The sequence below is a fragment of the Haliotis cracherodii genome, unplaced genomic scaffold (genome assembly GCF_022045235.1).
Source record: "Haliotis cracherodii isolate W230 unplaced genomic scaffold, xgHalCrac1.p SCAF_1, whole genome shotgun sequence".
NCBI classification, from domain to species: domain Eukaryota; kingdom Metazoa; phylum Mollusca; class Gastropoda; order Lepetellida; family Haliotidae; genus Haliotis; species Haliotis cracherodii.
Window position 1 is genome coordinate 3,803,461 of NW_027266264.1, and position 21,773 is coordinate 3,825,233.

Genomic DNA, 21,773 nt, shown 5'->3' on the forward strand with positions numbered 1-21,773 from the left:
TCGATGCTAATGATGTCAATCACTGAATTGTCCTGTATCATTTGTACACGGCCGTCATATAGCTGCTGAGGGAGGTGTTAAAGAACAAACAAAAAAGGTTAAAATCCCCAGAACTTGCTTCAAGGCTGTTCTACTGGTGTAGGAGATGGCCGCCCACATCATCACACGACACTGGTGGCCCAGTTGTCTAAGGCGCCACGATTCGCTGTGCAGAATTGCGTCCCTTGGGCACACCAGAAACCTGTGATTGTGTGTTCGAATCCCGTTTCGCCCCGATTATGTTTCTAGGTTTGTCAGCACCATACCCGTGCTCGTGGGTTTCACCGAAGTGGTAAACATCTGAAACCTGCATCACTTCGGGCTTTCCACACACATTAAGCTGACACGCCTTGATATAACTGGAATACTGTTAAAAGCGGCGATAAACCCAACTCACTCACTCATCACACTGCCACGACCAAATCTGTCCACTTCCTTTAAGCAGTTTCGTGCAAAAAGGTTCCCCCGCGACGCCTGAAAACACGACGTGTATCATCCGCACAGCAAGCATAAAACGTGACTCGACACTAAACCAAACTCGTCTCAATTGCAGTTATGGCCATACTCCGTCACCTTGACACTAGTGACGTCGTAGCCGACGATGCAGATCCGTCAAATGTGACACCTCGAACTGGTCGTCTGGCGCGAATACCTTCAACGGGTAAAGGGTTCCTCGCTGTCTGGGCTGAGATCCAACACAGTCCTGGTATTGCCGTAGTTGTAGAGGTGACCGTGGTGGGTCTTTCAAGTAGGTGAATTCTGTGCTCAAGTTGTGATGCATGGTCGACCGGATCTGGGAAGCTCACGTGTTATCCCATGTGTATCCAAGGTTTCATATTCTAGTAATGGCGCTTGGTGCTACGTGGAAAAACCTGGCTACAGCTGAAGATGATTATCCTGTTTGCAGTAAGTCGATGGTGTTGTGTTGGGCTTCCATCAGTCGTGGCATGTTTATAATTGCAGCTCACTTGCTGTAAGATTGTGATGGCATGCAAATGACAACCTAACATTTCAATGGCCCAAGTGATGCACATGTGTCATGCACATATTGGTGTGTTTTGGTGCCATGTTCTCACATGGTTGTGTTTTTGCGATTTCTTCCCACCAATTGTTTGCAGTACCTCATTTCCCCACAAATCAATCCCAATCCATGCAGAAATGACCAATCTATTTTTGGTATTAATTTTGTATGGATGCTGGCAAAACGATTTGACTATTTTGGCTTAGTTTTTTTTTTTTTTTGCAGAGTACATACATTACTAGACTTACATCCCTTTTCCTCAATAAACGACTACCCACTTCACGTCTTGTCCCCTGGTACCTTCACATGAAGAAAATCGCTATACCTGTTCTTCCTTCTTTACTTAGGAAATACATCATATACAAACATTCATGCTTTATGTGATTGATTGATTGTTGCTCTTAGAAATATTCTAGCTGTATGACAAAGGTTGAAGACCAATTTAACCCTAAACCATGCTTTATGTGAATCGCATTCATCCACAGTTGATGTACAGAGATACCTTTAACAATTTGTTTTAGAATTCTACCATTTTGGTAAACCTAGGGTGGTTGGAATTTAAACCAGGTATGATTACATGCAATCAACTAAGTCACCTAGCGTTGCCACCACATCCATTATTTATCCTCTTACAACCAGTGTTGGATGCTGAAGACAAATGGTGCCACAAATGACGGAGTGTTTTGTTAGTCGCCTCTTACTACAAGCAAAGTCGCCTTTTACGGCAAGCATGGGTTGCTGAAGACCTACCCTGGATCTTCAGGGGTCTTGGATACATGTATCAAATGATGAGATCATGGTCCACTGAAGCTGACTGAAGCTTTATCTTTCCTCAAACATATACAAGTCAAAACGAATGAGTGCATCATCAGAAAGAAATGTGACCATTAGTCACTTGTAGTGTAACCACTCAATCTCATTAAAATCAGATGTAAGTTCTCGCTGCCACTAAACAAAGATCTGAGGACAGCTCATTATGGGTCACGTCAGAACGACCTTTCGCGAACTTTGACCGACCACGGAAATGACTAACAAGAAGTAGACATCAGCCAAATAGAAATCAGCTTTCTGGGGCACTCGTTTCAACCTGGCGACTTCCATTTCAGACTTTGCTTGAAATATATGTTCGAACAGTTCTCGATTAAACTTTTGAAAACTGAACAAACTAACAGTCCGGAATGTCTAATACATGGTTGAGATTGTATGGCAACACCTCCTCCGTTCCAATGTTTATCCCTCGGAAGCGAGAGAAAGAGCAGTCGTACCGGCATTAACGTTTTCGAGGTTGCATAATTAGAAAACACATTCCGACTGTCACTTTCATGATCTGGTAAGCGACGCTTTGATTGGTCGGATGAAATGTCGTTCTGACTTGACCCGTAATGGGATGTCCTCTTTGTTTAGCGATAGCGAGAACTAAGATGTGCTTTTAATTAGATTGTGCAACCACTGACCTGTAGTGAGTTCTTGTCATTAAACAATATATCATGTGACTAACCATGGGTCTGGGTAGTACTCAGAACCCGTCCCAGACCTTTTCGGCTTGAATACTCCTTGCATCTACGTTATACAAAGGGGCTGTATAGAATCCGCACAACAAAGAACAGCAATACTTGGATATAGATCACAGACTTATTTTATTTCAAGTCATGAAACACTAGCTGTGATAATACAGATGTCAGCTGCCAGCTTATTTGAAGCAAGTCCTTCTCCAACAATGGTCTTTCACATCTAAATTTGCTGGCAATATCTTTTTACATAGTTAGCTCTGTAAAGGTATCCCTGAATTCCTTATTGTCACCATGGCAGAACACAGACACTGATCTCAGAGTGTTGTTTCAAAATGTAGTCCTGGATGTTGAGTCTTCGAAACACAAACAGATCCCCTCTCACACTAACAACACCGCATTGATGCAGCCATCATTCTCAGGGTTGTTGGTAACTTGTGCATATTTCCCTGGAAGAAGACAAAAGGAAAGATTAATATCTATTCTTGTTGGCAATGAACATGTTACCATGGTGATAATTAGGTGATCAGCAACATACACAGACACATCATGTCACAGGCAGCTATCCTGAAATACATCCCACACTATTGTTGAGGTCAGGGGCTGTTTCATGAAATGATCTTAATGATGAGATTGTATAAACCTTGATGACCATTTTCTGCCTCCACTCCCTTGGCATGTGAGTGAGTTGGGCTTAACATCACTTTGAACAGTATCTCAGTTATATAACGGTGGGTCACCTTTATGTGTCAGGTGAGATTGGGTTTAATGACGCGTCCAAGATTATTGCACTTATATAGCGACGTGCAGGCACGTTTGCGTGTGTGTATGGCTGCTTGTACTAGTCCGGACTGATGCCAATTTATAGTGCTAGCCCACTTAGATACCATGCCGCAGTTTAACATGAATACCCCTCTCAGACACAGTATACTGACTCTGAGCTGACCAGTCCTTGTTTTAGCCCCTTAATGACAGGAAAACAACAAGTACCATCTTTTATCGTCTTTTGGTATGACGCAGCCTGGAATCCCGGACCTTCCGCTCTCTGAGCGGATGCTCTACCACTAGACCACGGAGGCGGTCTTAGGTGGCATGAAAGACCCAAGTGATGCAATCCTGACATGTAGAGCACCAACAAGAAAATTTATAAAACATGAATTAAACTGGTCTTGGCAAACCAATCTATTCCAAATAGCCTGCACACTATATCTATGAAGCCTATGCTGTACATACCCCATACCACCTTTCCTCCCTGCGTCACTAGACCAAGCTCACTGATGTTAACCTGCAAGGATAGGATAATGTCAGTATTTGTGTAAAATACATAAAAAAATTAAACAACCATGTCAAACACTGTCTGAAATTTGAATACTCTTATCGTGTTCATGCTTCTTGATATTTAAGGCGTTACTTTACACGTATGTAACATGTAATGGTAAAGACAATGTCCTGTGTACAGATGTTATTTTAATAGTCTGTAATCTGGTCTGTTTAACTCAGGAATATACCAGCTATATGACGGCGGTCTGTAAATAATCAAGTCTGGACAGACAATCCAGTGATTGACATGAGCATCGATCCACGCAACTGGAATACGATGACAAGCATCAACCCTGCAGCGAGCGGCAGCCTGACCACCCAATCCCGTTAGTCGCCTCTTAAGACAAGCATAGTCACCATTTACGGGAAGCATGGGTTGCTGAAGACCTACCAGTATTCTACCCCCGATCTTCACGGGTCTATTCTGGTCTCTGAGATCTCATGCAGTCCTGTAACTAATAACATGACACAGGGAATGCTATCCTTACAAAATTGCAACCTGTTTGCACACTGCTTGACTGCCATTCTGTCAGTGACAAGCTGGTAATTTGGGAATGCAGACTGTACACTTTTCTAGATGTCACCATAACTTACATGAGGAGTTTGACAGTAGCCATTTTGTCCTTCAAGCATGCTTACTGTGTCCTGTGTCATGTCATCACCGAATGGAGCAGAAAATCCAGCATTTGTTTAATTGTAAATTTGTGCCGCACTCAGCAATATTCCAACTATATAACGTCAGTCTCTAGATAATTGAGTAAGGACCAGAAAATGTATCAACCAGATCAGCAAGACTGACCACCTGATGCAGTTAGATGCACCTTTCGACAAGCATTGATTGCTGAAGACTCGGACCGTCACATGGGTACATTATAAGAAGAAATGAATCCTGCTTTAATACCTCTACAATTGTTCCCTTTGTAATAACGCCTAGTGATGTGTACATTGTAGAACTTGGGTTCTTCTTAACACCAATGATGGGAAGGCAGAATGTGGCTTTCAACTCAGGATGTGTCACATGTGCCTTTCGGAATCGCAGACCCTGAAACCAAAAAACTTTATGTCACTCCTGATAACAGCAATTATGATGTAAATGTATAGTCACTCACTCACTCACTCAGTTGCATGTGTAAATGTTCCTGACAATCTTCTGATAATCAGTTGGGAAGGCCTCTATAAACATGTCATTGTTTTATCTCCTTAATGCCAGGAGACTATCTTCTTTTAACATTGTTTAGTATGACACAGCCAGAGATTGAACAACCGACCTTCCACACACTAGGCAGACGCTCTGTCCAAAGTCATGTGTCTTATAGACTGAAGGTTCATCATGGTAAAGGTACACATATTTAATACCGGTCAGTGTCAATAACAAAACAATTCCCTCCACATACAGTAGGTGCAGAATTATGTCACAACGACAAGTCATTATTTTCAACTGCCATTGCAAAGCCAGCAAAAGGACATGGATTGAACGAGTAAAAGTATGCACACCATAGGTCGAATGAATCTTTCAAACTTGGGAGGTTTTCTTGTGAAGCCTTCTCCCACAAATGTAACCTTGGTGACCATTCTCTTCCATGCTTTCCCTGGAAGAAGATAACAGTATGAAAACATAATGGTCATTTTACATGCATTGTAGGCATATAAGGACAGCAGACTGAGATGAGCAGCAAAAGTGTTTAAAAAAACAACGGCTCCCCAGGATATAGCGCTTTGGCTTGATATCTCCTGGAAGATATTGTGATGACATCAGTTACCAATCACTAAACTCTAAGCCACTGAGGCTGGTTAGCTCCACTTGTTACATGCAAGACACTGGTTATTTAAGTTGTATGAATGACTTGGGATGATAAATACCATCTCAACATATAAACATATAACTGGCGAGTTTCAAGTGCAGATGAAGATTCATCATCCAGAGAAAGGTTCTTACAAATAAATATACACTGCTTCAACAATGTCCACAACACTTATCATGCTTATGCTTCAATTAGTTTATACTTACGTTTAGTTTTTCCAGTCTTGATTACTTTGAAAACTTCTGATTCACTCATTCCTTTAACTTTAGGAAGAGGAACATCCCACTTGCCCTGAGAGAAAATGTTACATAAATATCACATCATGATAAATGATCCTTAACTAATCCTCTTATTAGTTATCACTGAAAATTATATACGAATGTCATAAAATAGTTCTTAATGGTATCAAAAACGAAAATGATCATTAGAACAATCAATTAGATATTGATATAATAGCCAATACAAGCATCAGAAAGATTCAAAAGACAATACTGAAGGACCCATAGTTGACACAAAAGATAAGTTACAGTACAAAAAAGTGCCTATTAAAATACTTACAGCTTTTTCCTTCCTCTTCTGTTTAATCATGTTAGACAGGACCTTGGCCCTGGACTGGCCTTCTCTGTCTAGCAAATAGGCCGGCACTGCTCCTTGAGGAACCTCATCACTCTTCTTCTGCTTCGTCTTTCTTTCCTCGTGCATCTTGATGCTAGAACAATGTCAATGGTTGGCTGAGTGAGGGAGTGAATTTGGATTAACACTGCTTTCAACATTATTTCAGTTATATAACACCGTGTCATGTGTTGGCTGAAGTCAAGTGCCATCGATATAGCCATAATGAAATGTCCTGTTATTGACATTGTCATATGACTCTTTCAAAGTGGAAACCTTAGTTAGCAGTCATCACAAGCAAGTTTGATCATATAGGTGGTGGACACTGCTCCATGTTCATTGGTAGCTGGTGATAAGAATGAAAAAGGCTCTTCAGCCAATTTTTTTGTTCTTCAGTAGGTTTTCTGAATATGATGCCATTTGCATTGTGATAGGATCGTTTAGCATGTACCTATTACTTACTGTACCCTATTGTCTTGCATTTTTTACACATATTTGGCAAAACAGTTTTGTACTTGGAGGAACAAGTGGATAGTTAAACTGTCAACACAGTCAAGAGTTCAAATGGGACTTACGTCTTCTTCATCTGTATTTTTTCTGAGTGCCTCTTCTTGTTGTATAATTTGGCTCTGAAAGGAAAACAGAAATGTTTCAAGTCAATTTAAACAAATGATTACCTTAACTCAAGCTTTACAATCCTTGCATAATAAACAATAAGAAACCAGATTTTAAAATTTGAACACAAACTGAACCATGCTGAAGTCTTCAAAAATCTTTGTAATTTTTCAGCATGTTCAGTCAATTCACATGTAGCCCAAGCTGTACTCACTTTATACCCCTCAGCTTCTTCGCTTTCTCTGCCAACTCATGGGGTAGACGACCCTCCTTTTTCCTCCTGAAAGGTTTCAAATCATATTAGAATTTGAATTGCTGGCAATTGACATGATTGATAGAGGATATTTGTGTATTTCAATATCTGACAACTAAAATTTATTATTTAAATTATTGACAAAAATCAACTTACTTTCTTTCTTCATAGTTGAGTCTACGTCCATGTCTCTTTTGGTGAAGTTCTATATGCTCGTTCTGTGGCTGTAAACAAAACAAAAAACAAAACTGTCAGATATTTGTCAAAGTTTTTAACTTCCAACCTCACAAATAATTCATCATGATTACCAAGTTAAAAGAAAATTCTGACAACATGAAAAAGTTCATGGTCATCTAAACAACATGGAAAGTTTGCACTGTACAGGACTTTGAAGCTAAGCTAATGATTTAATGTAATTAGACAACGATCGGGAGTAATGCACTTTAGCGAGCAACGCTATGGTGTATAACGATGTTTTTCGCATCACTCTCATGATTACTCAAAGACTACAGGGATTAACGCATTGAAAAGGTAAGAATTTATGGCTCACCCTTGCTCTAAGCAGGCTAACCCTAAGGATCAGTAAGTGGTGTAGGATTGTAAAGATGTGTCCGTTTCCCTAAGACTGTAAAGGGATGTTGGATCTTAAAGGCGTGTCAGTTTCCCTAAGACTGAAAAGGGGTGTTGGATGGTAAACGTGTGTCAGTTTCCCTAAGACCAAAAAGGGGTCTTAGACTGTAAAGCGAGACCCACTGGAGCATGAGCTAAGGTCACGGTTTAGCGAGACATCGGTTGCACTATAACGCGATAATTGAGCGGATGGTAGCGCTTGGGCTGTGCCTGGTAAGCTGCATTATTGCCCAACACTCTACAACATGCGCAATCATAAATAATTAGTGCTCCATTAATAACCAACATGACCAAGTGATCAACAACCAATTGTTTACCTTCATCTTGATGAGCACTGCTAGTATCTATTATGTGTCCAGAGATTGGAACACGAGAAAACTTTTACAGCTTTTCCTCAAATTACATTTGATTATTGGTTAAAAGGTATAGCTAACCATTACCCTTCCTCACAACTAACCCTAGGATCCCTAAAGGCGTGCTTGACTCTGAAGATCTTTGTAAAAGGCGCGTTTGATTGTCACGTCGTGCCCTAAAACCAAGGACCTTGCACTCTTTCCGACTTCTATCTTGGCTGGGGATGCACACTAAGGCTTACAACTATGTACCATTCGGAATATTTGCTGTTTTTGAGCTGGGACCTTGCTAGCCGAGATGTAGGGGCATGTCTTGACTGTAGGACCTCATCGCAGCTCTCCGCTGGGGCCTTGCTGGACATATTTCCATACAAACACTATTATATATCGACCATCTTCGGTCATGTATATCATGTGTAGGTTCTAAGTCTTACCATATTGAATGTGTGTTAGTTGCTTATGAATTCAACAAGTGTTGAATGTGTGGTGCAAGTTATTCACAACACAGTTGTGAAATACACCAAAACAACACGCTGACACTGTAAAAAGGAAGTTGAACAATGCGCATGCGCTTGACTTTATAAACGTCTGAACAGTGATTTAGAGTTTATTTTGGCCCCTTTATGTGTGGGCGTCTTATATAGGCATGATTACGATTTTGTAATTATCCTAAAAGGTGAAACTAATGACAGAAATAGCAATCTACTTTGTGATGTTCTAAGTTTGAAAATCATTATTCGAAAGTGTTTACACAATTTTTATGTTATAAGGGCAGGTAACTCTTACATATTTCCGGTTAGGAAGAGCGAGGTAGTCTCATTTTAGTCATTTATGTAAACATATTGCCCTTCCTGCTGATTGTCATGATTTATTGATTAAACACATACTTTTGAAAAAGCGAAATTGCAGTCAAAGTACCGTAGCTCGCCTCCAGATGTGACTTATGCCCTCACGTGAAGTCTCAACCGATTCACTTTTATGGATGCATTCTTCCGACTACGCAAGATAGACAAACAAACAGTGTATGTGGTAATAAGGAACCCTTGAAATCGATAGAATTTGCAACTAATCGAGTATGGCTCAACATCCTAAACTTCATCTGTTAACCTAATTTTGGTATAGACCTGCTTATCAAAAGGTCGAATGACTGCCTTAAACCTCAGTAATGGATTTTGCTTTTGAAGTGTCATGCTTGGATACCAGGTGTATGTTGATTGCATTCTCAGATGGGCAAGACAGCTGTATACTGCATGTAGCTTTATGGTGCTAATATTGGTTCCAGCTATATCATCACATTATATGTTTTTTTTACATCATATGTTTTGGACAGCCATGTTTATTGCGATTATTCACCCTATTACAATGAGTGTGGCGTCACCCTTTCATTGTAAATATTCTACTCGCAAGAAAGATTGTTACCCTCTAGAACAGACTATGTAATTAGCTTTCATGGCCAGATATCACCCTGATGACATTATTTGATTTTGGTTATACATTGTAATTACGAATATAGTCACATTAGTGCATTTTGTGAGGCTAAAATCATGATGGGAATCATTTTTATTCCAAGATTTACAAAACCTTTTTCTGATTATTTTTCTCTAAGTTCAAAAGAACATTTTGAGTATTTTTTATAGTAAATATGCCGCAGAACTAAACAGTGATTTTTCTTTAGAAAGAATTCAACTTTCAATAATGCTGAAAGTAGGAAAGGTTTGTCAATAAAGGTTATTATCATGATCATTCGAAAACTTTGTTATTCAATGATTGATATAACATGAGTGATCCAGATGTTAAAGCATGACACCCACCTCTGGTGCCTAGGAGGTTATTACACTAAAGCATGACACCCACCTCTGGCGCCTAGGAGGTTATTACACTAAAGCATGACACTCACCTCTGGCACCTAGGTGGTTATTACACTAAATCTTGACACTCACCTCTGGCACCTAGGAGGTTATAACATTAAAGCATGACACTCACCTCTGGCGCCTAGGTGGTTATTACACTAAAGCATGACACCCACTTCATGTGCCTAGGTGGTTATTACACTAAAGCATGACACCCACTTCATGTGCCTAGGTGGTTATTACACTAAAGCATGACACCCACCTCTGGCGCCTAGGTGGTTATTACACTAAAGCATGACACCCACTTCATGTGCCTAGGTGGTTATTACACTAAATCATGACACTCACCTCTGGCACCTAGGTGGGTATTTCACTAAATCATGACACCTACCTCTGGCACCTGGGAGGTTATTACACTAAATCATGACACTCACCTCTGGCGCCTAGGAGGTTATCTCAGGGGAACCTAACTCAATTTTCTAAGCACTAGCCTGAATAGTGATGATATTCTGGCAGAATATCAATAATATAAAAGTTATCATGCCAGAATGATATTTTAACATTGTGAACATTGTGAAATAGTTTCAAACATGTTGATTCCATCAAAATAATATTTTAATACCTCATTTAAGCAATTGTTTTTCACCCAAGTGATTTTTTTCAGTTACAGCAATGGAAACTGATGCTCCATCTGATGACGGCGAAAGTGAAATACCTATGAGTTTGTGTTCAATGGCCAGCATTCCAGATTCTCTCCTCCTCAGTATCTTCAGTAACCTGGTTGCGAAAGATGTCTTGAAAGCTTCTCAGGTGTGCAGTCGGTGGCGAGCAGTAGCATACGATGAGAGCCTGTGGCGACAGCTAGTGTACAGGAAGTGGAACATCAGTGGCAAGATCGCTCCTGGGTACTGCTCCTGGAGGAATGAGTACAAGCGGCTGTATTACTACGCGCCTCTCGTCTGGAGTGAAACACTCACTGAACACTCAGATGAAGTTCTACATGTTAGCTTTGCACACAATGGCTCTCTGTTTGCTACCACATCAAAGGATTGCTCGGTGAAGGTATGTATGTCATGGTGTGTAAAGACTATGTTATTTTTGTCATGTTACATCTACTGACTGGTGGTGGCACATGGTCCTATGCACAGTGCACAGGTCACAATCAGGTGAAGTTAAGCAACATCAATCGCGGAGAGTTCTTGGATGGGTGACCGCGTTCAGCAGCTAAAGCACATGCAGCACATGTGGTGTCTCCTTGGGGAAGTGACTTTGTTTGAATTGTGCCTCTGTTCACCCAGCAGTGAACGGGTACCCGGTAGGAGGAGATGGCAATGTGTTTGTTAACCTTCGAGCGCCTGACAGGCAGCTTGGGTTGTGTACTCCCCAGGGAGCTGAGAATGATTGTTGAGTGCACACTGATCCATTGACTCACTTCCTGTACATGCCAAAACGTCTACCGTTTGTTCTTCATGCCAAAACTTCTACCATTTGTTCATCATGCCAAAACTTCTACCATTTGTTCTTCATGCCAAAACTTCTACCATTTACTATACATGCTAAACCTTCTACCATTTACTATACATGCCAAACCTTCTACCATTTGCTCTACATGCCAAAACTTCTACATTTTGTTCTACATGCCAAATCTTCTTCCTTTTGTTCTACATTCCAAATCTACCTTTTGTTCTACATGCCAAATCATCTACATGCAAACACAGCCCAAGAGACAGCCATGCTATATATAAACTGATAACTGGAATGATTATCAGAGAAAGCTTAGTTTGTAATGTCAGAGTTAGGAACTACCCAACTAGTCTTGTGTATTTGTTCTGTAGATATTCAACTCAGTTGAAGTTAAAAGGATCCATTCATCTTCTTGTTGGTTGTCAGGTCTGGCAAGTTGGGTACCCTACAAGGCTGAAGTACAGCTATGACTTCCGTGCAGGGTACAAGTGGGACTTCACTCAGTTCTCCTGCTTCAACGAGGCAGACACCATGCTCCTAGTCTCCAGCGTCAAGAGCACAGAAATGGACAGGAGGGGATTTGTGGCAGTCTTGTCTGTCCAACACAGTCAGTCATAGTTCTCTCTTTGTCTTGAACCAACTCAGCTGCGTAAGATTCCAGTGGACATACTGCAGTGTATACAAAATGATTGAGGGTCTTGATATTTGCTGCAATAGGATTAATCAATTATGACAAGAAACCCTTGACCATTCATTATTTTGAAAGACTTTCTGTCATATCGGCCATGCATTTTCTAATAATATGTTTATGGACACACGATACAACTGTATAGCATTTCAAAGCAAGTTTTGTGAATGTTAAAGCTACATGGTTAGTGCCCACTTCAAGCGTGAACTTGAAGTCCATATCACTTGCAGAGGGGTGAGGGTGGGGAGCTTACTGACTTCTGCTTGTGCCACGAACATGATGCTCTTTACTTAAGAAATAAATCATCAGTGAAGTTGTTTGTTGTACAATAAAACACTGCAAGGAGAATAAACCAGGAGATATCAAGATTTTGTACACCTTTCTTAATGTTGTTAATAAGTTGAACAAGCTTTAAAAACATTTACCCATATTTAAATAATGATGACTCACTGAAACAACCCAACCTTGGCAATGTCGGCAACTCCATTCTATGTACAGGGGGGTTAAGTTTGGTATTCTCACAATTTTTACGTCGATTATCTGCACCTTTTCTTCCAAAACCAATTGTCATATTTCTCCCACTTTTGGGTGTGACCGTTCGGCCATTGCCTTCATCTGCACTGTACAGCTAGATCTACGAGGAACAACTAACTAGACATTTCCCTCTCAAAAATAACATCGTCCAATTTATAATGTCATCAAGTTGCGAGCTCTTGTTCGAATTTGCAGAAATGACTTCATGATGGAACAATGTTTTGTTGTAAAATAAACTTCATTCTTAATTGTCCTGCAATTTATCAAGTAGCTGTCTTTTATATGACGATACAAAACCGTGAACCAAGGCTCACTCCCGTCTGAATCAAATCGTCCAAGCTCGGGGTCAATACAAAGAATAATGACCCACCGAAACACTGGACATGACCCTAGTTGTATGAGTGTATGTAATTTGTTCCTAGTTTCAGAGTGAGAACTACACATAAATAGCAATGTATCATGTTTCATAATATTTTCAGATTTCCAGCTACTCCGAGTGGTATCTATGGACCCGTCCCAGTTGTTTGGGACATGGCTGAATGGCTGCACCTTCTTGGGAGGGTCCCTAGAGATTAGTCTAGACAGATTTGCTACTACTGTCCAGATACAAGCATTTGAGGTAAGAAGTAGTCATAGGAAGACACTATTCTGATGGGTCAATACGGAGTATCAAATCACATAACCCTGATTTTGGTCAGGACCATCTCCGTGGTAGATGCCCGGAGAGCGAAAGGTTGTGGGTTCGATCCCCGGCCGCTTCATACTAAAAGATGTTACTTGTTGTAACCCTGCTTGGCATTAATGGGCTAAAGCAAGGACTGGTCGGCTCAGAGTCTGTATACTGTGTCTGAGTGGGGTATTCATGTTAAACTGCGGCGTGGTATCTTAGTGGGCTAGCACTATAAAATCAGCATTAGTCCGGACGAGTACAAGTAGCCACACACACATTTTACTTGCACCAATCTCTTTACCTCAGAAACAATTGGACATGACATATTTAGGGCTGAGAATCTTCCACGGATCTGTGAATTTCTGCAAGTTTTAGTGACCACAGATTTGTAAAAATCTGATGGCTTCATGGGGTCAAGCTGCCCAACACCCCAAATTATGGATCATGCTCCATTGAAAAGAAGTTTCAGCTGAAAAGGAAAATATCCATCCTCATCCCTGTGTGTTTCAAGTGGCATATTTTATCTGTACTTGAATCATAATGTTTAGGAACTGCTATCAGCGTTAGTTGTGACAAGTAGCATATTTTATCTGTACTTGAATCATAATGTTTAGGAACTGCTATCAGAGTTAGTTGTGACAAGTAGACTATTTGTCATGTTCCAGGTTAAGGATGTCCCACAGCTGCTTCCAGCATCTGCATCGGTTGAGACCCACTCAGGCCTTGCTCTGTTTACATTCTGTAGTGAGACAGCCAGTCTCATCAAGTTTCTCACTGTCGTTAACGTGCCATGCAAAGGTATTTCTCCTATTCAGGAAACCGAACTTGAAAATATTGATGAATCTGGGTGTTCAGTGATTCACCATGAACATGATGAATGTACGAAAGAAGATGTGTATCCTTCTGTTGCCACCTCATCAGGAAACTCCAGCAAAGGGGAGCAGTTCTGTAGTAATATTGTGATACAAGAAAACGGACACCCACTGCATATGGATTATTTGGATGATTCAGAAATGGAGGAGGAACCGGAAGAAAAGTATGTTACAAAGCGAAACACGAACACTCACCCGAAGAGGAATGTAACATCAATGCATCACTTAAAACTGAGGAACTTGATATATGTGACAGGGGAATTTGCAGTGGCTCTGCACCAACTTGGGTTCAAAGATATTTCACCAAACACAATTTCTGACATAGTGGTTGAGCGGACAATGGAGTCAGTTGTGACTGACCTTGACAGTATTCAGAGCCACATGGTGGTGAACTATAGCAACCAGGACATCGAGATGAGGCGGATTCGCAAACCTGACATGTCCGATCACATGATTGATCTGAATGGTCATGTGACCGGTCTGTGTCTCTCTCAGGACAATCGGTAAGAATGGCATTCTTTATCTTCTAATTTCTATGCTTTCCTTGCTAACTACATCAGTGTTCAGGGATTTACCTTTGTCAGTATATATACTACTCAAAACAAGTTAAAGAACACCCACAATTGGAAGGCTGTGTGTTACAATGTTACCAGACATGACAGATTAACTATAGTCATATAAAAAACATTGTGTGTTCTTTGAGTTGTATATTTACGTATCAAAGGGAATCTTGGTAACAATTGATTTCGGTCCCAGGCATTACGACCACTGTGCCAACAGCAAATAAAATACATCTATGTGATGCTGTATCATACTGATACCAGTATAATATATGGGGATTTGTTTGACTGATGATGGTTATATCATAGACATTGGGACTGCCTCCATGGCCTAGTGGTAGAGCGTCCTCCCAGAGTGCGGAAGGTCTGGATTTCGATCCACTGGCGTGCCATACTAAAAGACATTAAAAGATGGTACTCATTGTAACCCTGCTTTGTGCTCAGCATTAAGGGGCTAAAACAAGGACTGGTCGGCTCGGAGTCAGTATACATGTACTGTGTTTGAGTGGGGTATTCATGTTAAACTGCGGCATGGTATTTCAGTGGGCCAGTGGGCCTTTATATTGGCATTGGTCTGGACTATCACAAGAGCTTCACACACATACATGCATGCACGTTGCTATATAAGTGCAATAATCTTGGACGCGACGTTAAACACCATCTCACCTCACCTCACCTCACCTCACCTCACCTCACCTCACCTCACCTCACCTCACCTCACCTCACCTCACCTCAGACCTTGATTAGTGTAATGACTGAAGTACTGTTGAAAGTGTCACAATAGTAATACATTTTTGTAAAAAAACTTTGGCAAAATTGGGCATCAGACCAAAATTACATTTTCTGTATAACTATAAGGGCACAATAAGGCAATAAATCAAACATTTATAAAAAATGTAAGACTGGATGCATTTTATTTTTAGATTAATTTTTAAACACACAATTGAAGGCGTATAATCATGATAAGTTTATAGGTGGGATTCACATGAACAGTTGTGGGGTGACACTTCTCAACATTTAATAGGGATAAGATATGTCTTTCTATTTAAATATACACTTGACATTTTATGAGAATCATTTTTTGTGTATCGTGTAAAGATAAAAACATCCCTATCACAAGTGGAGTAGTATACTTTGGGATACTGGCAATGCTGGTGTTTTGCAGGTATCTCTTTGTAAACTGTCGACCGTGGGTGGGGAAGATCGATCGCAGTGACCCATGGGCAACGCCAGAACTTTCCCCGGAGATAGAAGTGCGGGTGATTGACCTTCAGGACCTGAGTGACACAGGGGTCAGGTACAGAGGTCACAAGGGCTACTCCCAGTCCACGATGTGCTGCTTTGTGTTCCTGGACTCCAGTGAACACTACATCGGCAGGTGTGTAGACATATTAACTAGCTACATTTGAGAGAGACTCATATTGTATAAATATTATTATCATACCTCCATATCAAAATGATGAGATCTGATTGGTCTACGTGATATTGATAAAATACTGTGTGTCATGCCTTGGAGGGGAATAAATTTCTCAGCAGGGGTCTAAATCTCTTTTACCCCGCCACGACAAAGACAGACTGCACATGGATTTCTGAGAGGCAGGATACATCCTCTATACCCTGCTTCAAAGCAAAAAGTCGCAGGTTTTTTCCCGAGTCAATGGAAGTTATGTGACACAGCACAAGCTGACCTAAGCTCCATCTTACAGCTGTTTTCTATCAATTTTGAATGTACCCCTCGTGATCCTGCTACAACTTATATTCTTGATTTCCCTCAAACATAAGTATTATTTCATTGGACAGTTATTATTCATGTTTTTGGTTCTTTAACATTTGAACTAGACTCATTATGGTAGCTGATGAATCCATGGTATTTAGAATAGGAAACACTGGATGATCAAAGATGGGTAAAAGAATTAGTTCTCAGGCAATGGTTTTTGAAAATGTGTGTGTGGGTGGTGTCTTTCTTCAGGGGGTTGTTCAAACTTGTATGTAACCAAATAAACAGTTGTGTAACCAAATAGACTACATAAATGGAATACAGTATTTGACTACCATTGGACTTGGAACATGTGAGGATTTTTTTGGTTGTTTTTTTAAATGGAAATAAAAACGAATCATGCGGCAAACTTTATTATGATGCGGGCGGTGCCTGAGAACCAAGAACATTATTTCTTTTAGCCTGTTCTTGCCATGTATTCTGCTGCACAGTTGGCATGATGGCGTCCTTGCTGTAGTTTTATGTAATTACTGTAAAAGTGGTTTTGTTTGACAACATTGGGTTGGTAAATTTCAGTTTTTAGCATGTTTAGAGATTCTTTTTTTTTTCTTTTTTTTTATTGTTCCCAGAGTTGGAGATTAATACAGTATTCCATCAAAAACATATTTCGGATAGCATAGAATGGCACAATACACTCATTAAAAAATTATTAAAGGGTTGGAGTTTTCTGAGATTCTTTATCTTACAACTAATGATCACTACCCAATTAAAAAAATGTAAAACATGTATACTGCTAAGTAATGCCTATCAAACATGTATACTGCCAGGTAATGCCTTTCAAACATGTATACTGCTAAGTAATGCCTATCAATCATGTATACTGCTAAGTAATGCCTATCAAACATGTATACTGCTTAGTATTGCCTATCAAAGATGTATACTGCCAAGTAATGCCTATCAAACATTTTTACTGCTAAGTAATGCCTATCAAACATGTATACTGCCAAGTAATGCCTATTAAAGATGTATACTGCCAAGTAATGCCTATCAAACATGTATACTGCTAAGTAATGCCTATCAAACATGTATACTGCCAAGTAATGCCTATTAAAGATGTATACTGCCAAGTAATGCCTATCAAACATGTATACTGCTAAGTAATGCCTATCAAACATGTATACTGCTAAGTAATGCCTATCAAACTGCTGTATGTTAGGCATGATAGGGAATTATTGTAGTATTATTTATTTACTGTAAATGTAGTATTGGATGTTTTGAAAATTTGATTGAGGCTAGTCATAGTGGATCCGTGAAGATGCGGGGTAGAATAGGTCTTCAGCAACCCATGCTTGCCGTAAAAGGCGACTGCTTGTCGAAAGAGGCCACTAACGGGATCAGGTGGTCAGGCTCGCTGACTTGGTTGATGCATGTCATCATATATCAATTGCATAGATCGATGCTCATGATGTAAATCACTGGATTTTCTGGTCCAGACTCGATTATTTTCAAACCGCCATCATTTAGTTGGAATATTGCTGAGTGCTGTATTAAACAACAAACAAACAAACAAACAAACAAACAAACAAAGCAAAATTGAACATAGTTTAAGAAAGAGATGACATGGTATTATTTGTTTCTGTCAACAGCGGGAGTGAGGACACACAAGCTTACCTCTGGGACCGCCATTATCAGTGTTGTCTTGGTGTGTTTGGACATGGGCCAGGTGTTGTCAACTCTGTTGGATTTAGTCCTCGAGATGAGGAATACTTTGTGACTGTGAGTGATGACCACACCATCAAGATTTGGCGATCAAGAAACAGATTAAAGCAAGTCATAGAAAATGCACAATCTTTGGATAGATGACGGAGTATGCAGATGGTGAATGTCTTTCTCTTGTATGCTGTTTAATTTATTTTCCATGTATTCACTAAATTTTGCAATATGGAATTATTTCTACTCATATTTTTAATGTCGGTGATGTGTAGTCTGTAATCATTGATATTCTTTTGGGGCTTGAAAATGTCTCATGAAATATGCATCGGTATCTGCTTACATTCTAAATTTCATCAATAAATCAGGTTGAACGTGATTGTATTTTCAAGACCTAAATTTATGCATGTGATGGGAACATGAGAATATCAACATGTTATGTGTATGAAACAACATAATTATTTTATATCTATGATCTTTAAATTGTTATAGGACATCTTGCATATGATTTCAACATTGCTTCTCCTCTCATCCCGTTGATGTCTACATATATAGCCGATATTGGTTTGCAACTAGTCAGACAGATTGAAGGTTGTGTGATGTTCGTGGACTGATAACCATTGAAAGACTTTCTAAATAAAAAATAATGAATTTGCAATTATTATGAGTAACAGCACATTGTAGCGTTGTCCTGGCAGCCTGTGGGCACCTGTAAGTCAGCAGCAGACTTATCAGTGGTCGATATGGTGAACATCCCTCTCCTGTTCATACTCTGTACCATTGTGACGGTATGTGACCATGTGACCTTATCTAGGTCGTGGGGACCCATTCTGCCCCAGAACCCTCAGGACATATTGTTTCTTTGTGTTTCAAGCTTGTTGCTTGATCTTCTATACTTGTCTTGATACTCATGCTATGTGGTTCAAGGTCATTTTTCAGAGTTTGTATTTGAACATGTTATGATCCAAGTTCTGTTCAACATCATGAATGTGGGAAATAAATGTAAAGTATTGCTTATTCAGAACAGTGAGAAGATTATCTCACACTAATAAGAGAGATATCCCTTCTTGACTGGAATAAATTGTACACTTTGAGGTCGAGTATGTAGGCAAAATATTTATCTATCAAAATATGTAAGGAAAAACAGGCCACAGAAACAGATCTTGTACTTTGATCAAAAAAATTTAAGATTAGGAGATCACAACTTGTTGCTATGGTTTTATGTACATACTCATACTGATGTGACGATACCATTTACAATGTATATGATAGTCAGAAAGTCTTTGTGCTTGACTGTGCAGAGTTGTGTCCCTTACCTGAGCTAGGATCTGTTAGCCATTGAATCAAATCCCAGATTAGCTGATCATGATCCTTGGTAAATGTCTACAACCAGGATCAAGTTTGTCTTACCTCTCGAATTGGCTGCTACACAGTGAGAGAAGTACTGTACTGTGTTAAACCCAACTCACTCACTCACTCTTGGAAGCTGTCTTGCTCTAATTATCGAGAGAAGACAAGCTGCAGGTATCACATGATATCTCTCATTGTGTATAGATTGTAGAGCAACTGTAATAATGTGTGCTTGATCTTGTTTTGGGTTTTCATGATTGTGATGAAAATCTTCATGTCTGCGTGATGGATGTGGTTTTAATGCGAGTCAGGTTTTCTGTAGAGGTCAGTATATATTTATGATCAAAGTTATTACTGTGATTCTTTCATTGTTGAATTTTGTTGTTTAAGCTTGTTAAACAGCAATTCACCCTTTAGTGATGGCAAATGTGCTTCACCCTGGCTGGCAGTGTGAGACTACTCACAGAAAGTAAGGGCATGCTTCTGGCTGTGAATGTTCTGGATGGGTGATAATCCTCCATGTCTTATTGACACATGCATATTGATGCACATCATGAGTACACATGGAGTACATTTGTCATAATGTGCTTGTACAATTCGCTGAGTCGCATCTCTTGGCTCATACCAGAATCCTATTTGTTTGTTCAAATCCCAGATTCACCTGATTATTGTTCATGGTGTGAGCACCATGCCCATCAGTGTTAGAAATTGGCAGTAGTCCTATGGTCCTTGCCAAACTGCCCAATAGTTAAGGTATCAAGGACAAGCAGCAATTTCTGCTTAATGTTATCATTATGAGGACTAGTGGACTTAAACTGTTTCTATCGCTGCTCATGGGTTTCAGCCAAGTGATATAAATATCCAAGACCTGCATACTAGGTGCTTCCTTTTAACATCAAACTGACAGGGATGCCGTGATATTGGTGAGATTCTGCTCAAGGCAATGTTAAACCCAACTCACTCACTCAGTGTGCTTGGGAACTGGTCCTTGTAAACACACTGCAAGGAGATGGGAACTTTATTATCATTTATGGAAGAATTTGAATATCACTTCAACATGAAGATAAGACATGAGGGAAAGTGAAAGGGTAGGTAATGTCCTAACCACTGCATAATCCCTCAATGTAAGACAGATGTAAGAAACAAATACATGGTATCGAGATAGTATTGACTGCCCAAATAATCAGAAACTTGGGAAATGAAGAAAACAATCAAATGTGGTGTTTCCTTATTTTCTGTCGAGAGTCATATTACAGTGTTCCCTCAGTATTGCAACTTCAGGGGTAACTCGGTTATAGCGTGCGGGACCGCATGGCTCACAAAATTTACTTACATTTTTTAATGAACTCAAGTTTAACACTGACAATGTTTTTCCCCATCTCAGAAACCATTATCAACTGATCACCGAGAGCATGTAACACTGGTCATCTACCCTCTACAGCTTCACCTTGGTTTAACCGCTGATCATCTATAACGCTCAGCAATTATTTGGACCCCGAAGGTAGCGATATAGCAAGGGATCACTGTAATTTAAAAGTGATAGGTATGTCAAATTACTTGAGATATGCATGAAAACGACATACCTTATCCAGATTAATAGGAACAGGGACACAGCAGGTTGTTTACATGATAGACATTAAGAATTATGCGATACTGAATGTCTACCTCACCCTATCGCTATGGTAATTACCTGAACACCTTTTTTCCTAGAGAACAGATGTACTACAATCGTAATTCAGATGGATTTTTAAATGAAACGACTTAAAAAATAATTATTGAATTAGTTAACGTTCACCCTCCATATTAAAACTCAATGAAATCTAAACTTCACATTTTTCTCAGCACTGATCAATATTCTGTTTCAAATTTTGTACTTACTATATATAAACTGCTGGACAAAAGAAGGTATAGACTTGAAAATTGGATTTGACAAAAAAAATTATAAATGTTATGAAAAGGCTGAAAATGTAAGGTCCACAACACAGCAATGATATGGGTGTTACAGGGTGTATACTTTCTGTTGCCCAGCAGTTCATTCTTCTCTTGCTATGAATACAACCTCGCTGTCAAGCCCCATGCTTCAAGCCAGCCAGAGGTTTATAATACCCAGGATATTCAGGGTCATCTGTTGAATAATCTCTCGGATTAAGTCGTCTCCACCGGATCATAATAAAACTTAACATGTACTGGGTTTCATGTTGTTTA

The 21,773-nt window shown here is 39.8% G+C and overlaps 2 protein-coding genes across 2 annotated transcripts; one reads left to right on the forward strand and one right to left on the reverse strand.

Moving 5' to 3' along the window:
• Nucleotides 1-2,678: 2,678 nt before the first annotated feature.
• LOC139458934 (ribosome biogenesis protein NSA2 homolog) lies at nt 2,679-8,695 on the reverse strand. Its single transcript, XM_071240374.1, has 10 exons — nt 8,588-8,695; nt 7,327-7,394; nt 7,132-7,197; nt 6,878-6,931; nt 6,249-6,399; nt 5,897-5,981; nt 5,383-5,477; nt 4,790-4,930; nt 3,802-3,853; nt 2,679-3,017 (listed from the first exon to the last, which is right to left on the reverse strand). The coding sequence occupies exons 1-10, from the start codon at nt 8,588-8,590 to the stop codon at nt 2,950-2,952; spliced, it is 783 nt and encodes a 260-aa protein (XP_071096475.1). The 5' UTR covers nt 8,591-8,695; the 3' UTR covers nt 2,679-2,949.
• Nucleotides 8,696-8,958: 263 nt separating this feature from the next.
• Nucleotides 8,959-21,742, forward strand: LOC139471632 (F-box/WD repeat-containing protein 5-like). The gene is made up of 7 exons (XM_071254035.1): nt 8,959-9,175; nt 10,668-11,065; nt 11,894-12,074; nt 13,169-13,308; nt 14,025-14,734; nt 15,957-16,169; nt 18,155-21,742. The coding sequence occupies exons 2-7, from the start codon at nt 10,676-10,678 to the stop codon at nt 18,369-18,371; spliced, it is 1,851 nt and encodes a 616-aa protein (XP_071110136.1). The 5' UTR covers nt 8,959-9,175; nt 10,668-10,675; the 3' UTR covers nt 18,372-21,742.
• The last annotated feature ends 31 nt before the right edge of the window (nt 21,743-21,773 follow it).

What these genes read in the sequence shown, in the direction of transcription:
- LOC139458934 (XM_071240374.1), bottom strand. An exon ending in AAGAAGCTGAGGGGTATAAA is followed by an intron (nt 6,932 to 7,131) that starts GTGAGTACAGCT and finishes TTTTCCTTTCAG; the next exon opens with AGCCAAATTATACAACAAGA. An exon ending in AGAAGAGGAAGGAAAAAGCT is followed by an intron (nt 5,982 to 6,248) that starts GTAAGTATTTTA and finishes ATTTTCTCTCAG; the next exon opens with GGCAAGTGGGATGTTCCTCT.
- LOC139471632 (XM_071254035.1), top strand. Translation starts at nt 10,676, where the DNA reads ATGGAAACTGATGCTCCATCTGATGACGGCGAAAGTGAAATACCTATG. An exon ending in AGTCTTGTCTGTCCAACACA is followed by an intron (nt 12,075 to 13,168) that starts GTCAGTCATAGT and finishes TAATATTTTCAG; the next exon opens with ATTTCCAGCTACTCCGAGTG. An exon ending in AGTGAACACTACATCGGCAG is followed by an intron (nt 16,170 to 18,154) that starts GTGTGTAGACAT and finishes TTCTGTCAACAG; the next exon opens with CGGGAGTGAGGACACACAAG.